Source organism: Wasmannia auropunctata, unplaced genomic scaffold, assembly GCF_000956235.1.
Source record: "Wasmannia auropunctata unplaced genomic scaffold, wasmannia.A_1.0 LD336111.1, whole genome shotgun sequence".
Lineage (NCBI taxonomy): Eukaryota > Metazoa > Arthropoda > Insecta > Hymenoptera > Formicidae > Wasmannia > Wasmannia auropunctata.
In genome coordinates this window covers 3177209-3185000 of record NW_012026779.1, presented here as the reverse complement: position 1 = coordinate 3185000, position 7792 = coordinate 3177209, and the positions used below count along the sequence as shown (strand labels likewise).

General features: G+C 35.3%; 5 protein-coding genes across 14 annotated transcripts in view; 3 read left to right on the top strand and 2 right to left on the bottom strand.

The window, feature by feature from the left end:
* LOC105449838 (cyclin-dependent kinase 12) overlaps window positions 1-1408 on the bottom strand; it is a 12048-nt gene extending 10640 nt beyond the window's left edge. For 5 of the 9 annotated variants that reach the window (XM_011689236.1, XM_011689246.1, XM_011689307.1 and 2 more), the window contains exon 1: window positions 845-1408. The gene's annotated coding sequence lies outside the window, so the exon portion shown is untranslated. Of the gene's footprint in view, window positions 1-157; window positions 480-566; window positions 749-844 lie in introns of those variants that run through there. The other 4 variants (XM_011689254.1, XM_011689281.1, XM_011689263.1 and 1 more) reach the window with 2 other exon arrangements.
* A 113-nt stretch (window positions 1409-1521) lies between these two features.
* On the top strand, window positions 1522-1957 carry LOC105449877 (probable splicing factor 3B subunit 5). The gene has a single exon (XM_011689320.1). It carries the CDS (start codon window positions 1678-1680, stop codon window positions 1933-1935), a length of 258 nt encoding a protein of 85 aa, XP_011687622.1. The 5' UTR covers window positions 1522-1677; the 3' UTR covers window positions 1936-1957.
* A 90-nt stretch (window positions 1958-2047) lies between these two features.
* LOC105449831 (cytoplasmic tRNA 2-thiolation protein 1) lies at window positions 2048-4096 on the top strand. The gene is made up of 6 exons (XM_011689228.1): window positions 2048-2333; window positions 2434-2665; window positions 2754-2872; window positions 3076-3264; window positions 3507-3711; window positions 3800-4096. Exons 1-6 carry the CDS (start codon window positions 2280-2282, stop codon window positions 4024-4026), a joined length of 1026 nt encoding a protein of 341 aa, XP_011687530.1. The 5' UTR covers window positions 2048-2279; the 3' UTR covers window positions 4027-4096.
* A 277-nt stretch (window positions 4097-4373) lies between these two features.
* On the bottom strand, window positions 4374-6325 carry LOC105449820 (mitochondrial ubiquitin ligase activator of NFKB 1). 2 transcript variants are annotated; one of them, XM_011689207.1, is made up of 6 exons: window positions 6220-6325; window positions 5924-6128; window positions 5619-5824; window positions 5344-5528; window positions 4949-5156; window positions 4374-4864 (listed from the first exon to the last, which is right to left on the bottom strand). In XM_011689207.1, the coding sequence occupies exons 2-6, from the start codon at window positions 6026-6028 to the stop codon at window positions 4537-4539; spliced, it is 1032 nt and encodes a 343-aa protein (XP_011687509.1). In that variant the 5' UTR covers window positions 6029-6128; window positions 6220-6325; the 3' UTR covers window positions 4374-4536. The 2 variants fall into 2 exon arrangements, with proteins under 2 accessions (XP_011687509.1, XP_011687516.1); XM_011689214.1 differs by having other exon boundaries at window positions 6209-6298.
* Window positions 6326-6488: 163 nt separating this feature from the next.
* Window positions 6489-7792, top strand: part of LOC105450487 (phosphatidylcholine:ceramide cholinephosphotransferase 1-like) — a 21076-nt gene continuing 19772 nt past the window's right edge. The window contains exon 1 of the mRNA XM_011690341.1: window positions 6489-6634. The gene's annotated coding sequence lies outside the window, so the exon portion shown is untranslated. The remainder of the gene's footprint in view (window positions 6635-7792) is intronic.

Genomic DNA, 7792 nt, shown 5'->3' with positions numbered 1-7792 from the left:
ACATTATACGAAGTTATATGTATTATATATATATATATATATTATACATACACATATTTTGTGTGTATGTGTGTGTGTGAGCGTGTGCGTACATTCGTTTTATTTTTTTAGATCAAAAAATGTTACATATCGCGTATTTATAATATATTTGCTGTACCCTAAGCGTTTAGAGGTAATTTTACATTGCAGTGTATTTGTCATCATCGCTAAGAAGTGAGTAGAGAAAATATCAACAAGAACGAGAAAGTGCAAAGCTCTTGTTCCTGTAGTTTATTCAACATCAACAGAAATGCGACGATGAGAAATAACGCTATTGCTTCGACGTGTCTCAATAGTTTCGACTCTGTCACGGCACTCTCGACAGTCTCGACAGGTCTCGAGGCCGATCGTCATGGATATGTATGACACTCACGCGCGACCGACACTATATACACATATGTGCACACGCATTCACGCAAGCAGCAGGCAAGCACGCACGCACGCACGCACGCACGAACGCACGCACACACACATCGACGATATTCACATATACATTAGCGATATACGCGGAAGAACGACGCGATTACCTTGCGAGTAAACGATCGCGTTATATGCTAATAAGCCGCGTCGCGCTCGCTCACATCCGAATCAACGACGAGCGATTAGCAAACAGACACGCGACAGGAGAATCAGCGATCGAGGCGAGAAACGCGGAGCCACGAGTATCTCGGGCGAGCCAACACGGCCGCCATTGCTCCTACATGGCACGGACTCGCCCAGTTTCTTTTTCCGAGCGAGAATCCGGCCGAACATGACGACTAAGATGTGTGACGACGCGACAACGAGCTTACGATCGTGTACTTACGTGCGATGTATGTCCTGGAACGTCGCGGCGAGCCTCGGTGTTGTTCGCATCAGGTCCGAAACCAACACGTAAAGGCGGATGAGAATGCGTAACGGTTACGTCGTTTTCTTCCTCGCGCGAACAAGCTCCAGCACGTAATTAGTGGACGATCGATGTCTCTGGCCAGAAATTTATCTCTATTGCGTTCGTACGGAGTTCAAACGATCATATTTTTATGATTCTATCGGTCGATCGCATCATGTCTCATGTGTTTTCTTTCGATTGGATTCTGGCTCGCTCATAAAAGCCTAGCTCGACCGAAGCGATTAACCATTTAGCACGTCGTTTCTATCTGCGCGACGCAAACGCCTTCGCTCACAGTGTTCGCGCGCACGGTGTCGCCGCTGCGCGGTGAACGCCAGCAATTGTTACAACTTACAAGTACGACGAGAAAAAGAGAAAGACTCTAGATATCTCGAAAAATTCCCCATCACTTGCAATTTTGGTCGATACAGCCATTCAGGATCCTCTCTGCTTAGAGGCTTTCTAGTTTCAAGCGCTGTGATTGTGCTGTGATTGGCTTGCGTTGTGATTGGGCAAGCGAGACGTTGATTGGATACCGCGGTATTCTCTAGCCAATTTCCGCCTCGCGCCATGCGGTGGCAAGCGTTGCCGCCGCGCCTCTGTGGGCTGTGTGCATTTAGCATAAAACAAACATAACCTATCGAAACGACAAATCAAATCGCAGATCACAAGAAGATATAGAAAGAAATTGGCGACAAAACGGGTCATTATTAATTCAATAGCCAGTTACTCACTGAAGAACAAGATTGCGAGCAAGTTGGTTCGAAACGATGGGTGAACGCTACAACATCCATAGCCAATTGGAGCATTTACAATCCAAATACATCGGCACAGGACACGCAGACACAACTAAATTCGAATGGTTGGTGAATCAGCACCGGGATTCCTGTAGTTCGTATATGGGCCATTACGATCTGCTAAATTTCTTTGCAATCGCCGAGAACGAAGCCAAGGCACGAGTTAGATTCAATCTTATGGAGAAGATGCTGCAACCTTGCGGACCACCGCCTGAGAAGCCGGAGGATTAAATTGCGCGTTTTTTCTCCAACATTTTTTCTGTGTGATAGAAACTAACTTGTAATTTTGAAAAATCGGAAAAAATATTACATTTTCGTGACTTATTTAGATAGATGTTTCAAGACTATTTAATAAACTCGAGTGGATTTCGTTATATCTATCATAACAATATTACATGTGTGTGTGCTACAGTTCTCTCCTGCGTGAGCGTCATATGCAACTTAATCTTAATTGTGCTTGCGTGTTAACGACAAGAATATATGTACATTTTTTTTTTGCAATCTTGAGTTATTAAAAAAAATTAACGATAGGAAGATTTTAAAAAATTATTGCTAGCTCGAAAAAAATAATCAAGATGCCTCCGTTTCCATTATGTTCCACAAAGTGTGGAAAAAATGCCATTTTAAAGGTGAATTATTTTTCCAGTTCTACATCTGTATTGCATCTGAAAATTGCTTGTATACCCTCCATTGTTAAATATATTTTAAAATAATATGTATGTGCTTTAGAGGCCAAAAACTGGTGATACATTGTGCAAAGAATGTTTCTTCTTGGCGTTTGAGACTGAGATTCACGATACTATTGTCAAAGGTAAATTGTTCAAGCCTGGTGACAAAGTTGCTATTGGAGCATCTGGTGGAAAGGATTCCACTGTATTAGCATATGTTTTAAAGACTCTGAATGAAAGACACGAGTATGGATTGGATCTGTTTCTTTTATCCATCGATGAAGGAATTACTGGTATAATATAACTATATATATAACAATAACATTAAACTATCTGTAGCATGTAAAAAGTATAATTTTCTTTGAAAATACATTATTTCAGGATATAGGGATGATAGCTTGAAAACCGTGACACAGAACAGAGATGATTATGGTATACCACTTAAAATTTTATCTTACAAAGAATTATATGGATGGACAATGGATTCTATAGTTGCAGAGGTAAAATATATCAATACTTAAATTATCGGTTAAGCTTATTAAGAACTTGTTATTCAGTATTCAGTACTTGTTGAGATCTAATAATTTAAAAATCTGTTAACTAAATGGCTTGCATATAGATACACAGTTGTTGCGCGAGACATGTTTCTTCATAATCTTCAAGATCCAACAAATACAAATGATGAAATATGAATATATTTCAGATCGGCCGTAAAAATAATTGCACATTTTGCGGTGTTTTCCGAAGACAGGCACTGGACAGAGGAGCTGCAATTTTGAAAGTAGATTGCATTGCAACAGGTCATAATGCAGATGATATTGCTGAAACGGTATTAATGAATATCTTGAGAGGTGATATTGCCCGACTTCAGAGATGTACATCTGTAATCACTGTAAGAATATTGCATACATGTAACTGTCCCTACTAGTGTGCTTTTATATTTAAATAAGTCATAAAAATAAACTGGTACTTAATAAAAAAAAAAATACTTTGTCTATTTATCTGTACCAGTTTATTTTTATGACTTATTTAAATATAAAAGCCCACTAATAGGGACAGTTACCCTACATTCCATTATGAGATACATTATGAAATTACACGTAACTTTATTATCTATATTTTTATGTAATATAGGCTGGTGCTGATTCTATTATGCGTTGTAAGCCACTGAAATATGCATACGAAAAAGAGATTGTCATGTATGCATATTTTAAAGGTCTAGTATATTTCTCCACAGAATGCATATATGCTCCAAATGCTTACAGAGGTCACGCACGAGCCTTTCTAAAGGATTTAGAGAAAATAAGACCATCGTCTATCATAGACATAATACATTCGGGTGAGAATCTTTTTTGTTTATATAATGTTTATCTGTTATATAATTTCAAAATTATAAAAATTAATATATTATCTATTCGGCGTACTAGGTGAACAGTTACAAGTGAAAGATAATGTAAAAATGCCAGAAAGAAGAAATTGTACTCGATGTGGATTTGTCTCAAGTCAAGAAATATGTAAAGCATGTGTTTTGTTGGAAGGTTTGAATAGAGGACTGCCAAAACTCGGCATTGGCAAATCTAATAAAGCTAAAAAGATAATGAACTTGCACATAGATAAGAAGCATATAAATAAGCAGCAAAATATAGATCTTTAAGATTTTCCTAAGTATGTAACACAATATGCAAATAAAATATTTCTACAAAAATAAATCTTTTACCTATGTACATATATTTCAGTTATTATTTAAAAAACATTTTACCAATCCTGCATTTAAAGAAAACTAAATTTTTAAACAAAAAGGCAATCCTATTTAAAAATTGTGCCTTATACAATATTGTAGACATCGTTTAACTGTAAAATTGTTAATTGACAACGAAAATGATTTATACCTTAAATGTATTGATATATATTACAAAATTTAATAATTCTATATTTCTAATAGCTATTGTAATTAATGTGCACACACGCACACACACACACACACACACACACACACACCGCTTTTATGTAAATTAGATTTTCATTTATAAATACTAAAACTGTACATATTACGTAAAGAAAATAGAATCATGGGATAATTATTTTAATCAATCGTTTTTATCCACACATTTCCTGATACAATAAAATATGCTGTATAAAATTCGTATTTATATCAAAATGAAATTTAGACTATATATGCTGCTGCTTTCTGAATGATTTGTGTTCTGCAAACGGGACAATTATTATTGATGCTAACTGAGCAATCTTCGCATATGCATACATGACCACAAGGTAGTAAAATAATTTCACGTGCGTTTGTCTTGCAAACTACACATATCTGATCTTCCCTAAGATCTCTATCCCTGACTCTTTGACGTCTTTCTTGACGAGATGTTTCGAGCGATTGACGTAATTGATCTGCTAATCTTTGCTCCTGTTTATTCTTCCAATAACGTCTCGCCATAATTCCTCCGAGTACTAATCCAATTGTGCCACTCATCAAACAAAATATTCTAAATTTTAAAACATTATTATATTATAAATAGACTTAATAATGTAATCAATAATATTACAATATTACACTAGAATATACGTGCCTGTATATTTTCTTACGATCATCTAATTTCCGTATCAAAGAGGTAATTGACATGCTTGTTATATAAAAAGGAGGTCCGTTTAATGGAGGTTGCAAAGTAAGATAATTGGATTCGACAGTTTTCGACCTCGAGAGCTCACCTATTGTAGTAATAATTGAATCTTCACGCAACATTTTTTCTGTAGACTGTATACCACGTTGGCGTACTCCTGTAATAAATCATATGATAAATGCAAGTTTAAGAATTTGAAGCATGCGCGTGCGCGCGCGCTCGCACAAACGCACACCCACACTTTTTAAAAAATACATATGATGATTCTACATTAAATAATAAAAACAAAAACAAGATTATAGGAAAGGCTAAAAAAGGAGATTGCATGCTTTTATTGCAATTACCTGTAAAAAATCCCCATACATGATCTATAATCGTAGGTACACTAGGTTGAAACTGATCGGAGATTATATCCAAGTCTAAAATCTCGGCGGACAATGGATCTGTTATCTCTACAGAGTACCATCTGTTTTGCAAAACAAATGGTACCGTATGATATACTTGGTGAATTGTTCGTTCTTGATCAGACCTATGGAAGAAATAGAATGATATTGTCCAGATTATTGATATTTATATTATAATCAGAATTATTCGTAAAGTTTGCAATGTATATTCTTACCAATAACCAGCTGACGTTCTCGCGACAACATGTTCTCTGACGCTAAGCTTCTGTATGACTCCAGTGACACCTTTTTTATTAACGCTTTGTAATGATTCTCCTAATGGTTTCACGACCCCTTTGATAGCGATATAATCTACTTTGTTGTTTGGGCTTTTATCCAGTAAATTTTCCAAATCCGTGCCAATGTCGTGTAACTCGACACTCTACAAAATACAAGTTTACAAATTACCTTTAATATTTCAAAATGTTATTTAAATTAATGTATTTTAAAAACACTTTAACAACAAATTAATATCGTCTACCTTGATTGCCTTAATCGCATTTTTGTAATGAATATACTGTTTCAAGCAGATAGTAAATACAATCGTGTCAATTCCAAGCAAAAATATTTCGCTAAAGTACTCCATGATTAGATTATATTCTTGAGTATATTACCGCCCATTTTTATGTCGTTCCAATCTGCATCAAATCATTTGGACTAAGGTTACACATGTCTGGACATTCATTCTGAAATATATTTGAAATAAATACAAAGAATCAAGAAGTGAAAAGTGGAAAGAAATTATAATTAATGTATCTATTGAAACCAGAGAGAAACCTGAGAGCGGACAGGACATGACGGCCTGGCCTTTTGTCACTCTCCTGTAACCTTAAAATGCTCTCGTGCACACTAACGCCCCCTGAAGAAGTGACGGTAAACTACATGGCATTCACTTATCTGCACCGCGAGTATACAGTTATAATTTTAGTGCGTGTCCCTGCTATATCCACGGACCACGTTGTCCACGTTATCTTTCGAGATGTCGAAAGGTTGAGATTTGAGTTTGAGGTAACAGCTGCAAAAAGGCCGCGTCTCTCAGGTTTCTCTCTGTCTATCTACAGTTTACGTGACGTGATCTACAGATTCTCGCTTATATTTTCAGCATTAACAGTGTATTTCACGTGTATATACTTGTAGGTTAGGAGTCTATTCGCGCAATTTTTGACATTGCACCATCAGCGATTACTGCTGTGTAAGAGAGATTACATTTTTTAAATGTATAATCGTAAGATGTCCGATTGGTTGGTAAAAATGTATAGAAGAATCTTGATACAATCGAATCTCGACAATGTTTTTTATCTACAGTGCTGAGATCGATCATTATGCAAATCCAGCAAATCAAATGTTTGTTATTTTTGAAATAACGCAGCTCGCAAACAATTTTATTGCCAAATTGCCATCAAGAAAAGCGATTAAACGAATTCCAATTGGCTATGTTTACACCGTTATATTTAATCCGCGACATATACCCTATGTTCATCCTAAACACGACAATCAACAGCTTGTCAATCGTGTTTAGGTCAAGTTTAGGTCGAATGTAGGATATAAGTCGCAGACTGAAGCGTATACGTAGTTATATTGAACGTAGTCAATGTAACAAGCGTTCTATATAGGAGAGGTTTCATGAATTTCTGTCCAGTCTTAAAAATGACAAATTCTTACAAATATTAAAAACGGAGTTGGATATTGTATATGCAACACAATGCTGAAGGAATTCGATCTTGAACATTTTTGTCTGATGAACAGGTTAACGTTAAAATTGACAGGCAAGCAAACAAGCCACAAAGAAAGTATATTACATATATACTGTGCTCTTTTATTTTTTATTAACGAATTTTTTACAATTTTTATAAATAGTTGATTTATATAAGTATGCTGCATGAACAATTTCGACCAAATTCTACTTATAATTATTTTATCAGCGATTAAACTCAAATCGACGAGAGATCAGTTATTTGTAGCAAAATTTCTAACTATATATATAATTTTATCGTGTCCCTGATCTCTTTTATATTAAACAAAAAGTTAACAATTTTTAATTTCTATCGAGGGAAACAAAATTAACAGTATTATATACAGTATTTAACAAGTTAATTATTACTCAAATTAATCAGAGATTGAAATAATTTTAAATTTTGATTGTAATATAATCTCAATCCAACATTGTCTCCATCATTAAGTGGAAAACTTTTCTTTGAATTAGAACCCCAATCGAGATATTTTTCTGTAGGCAATTTAGCCACACAAATTCTTGATTTTTTCGAAAAACTTTTGTCCAAAATAATTATTCCGGGTTTCTTTATAAATTGTACTGATTCATAGTTATATATATATATATATATTTCTTATA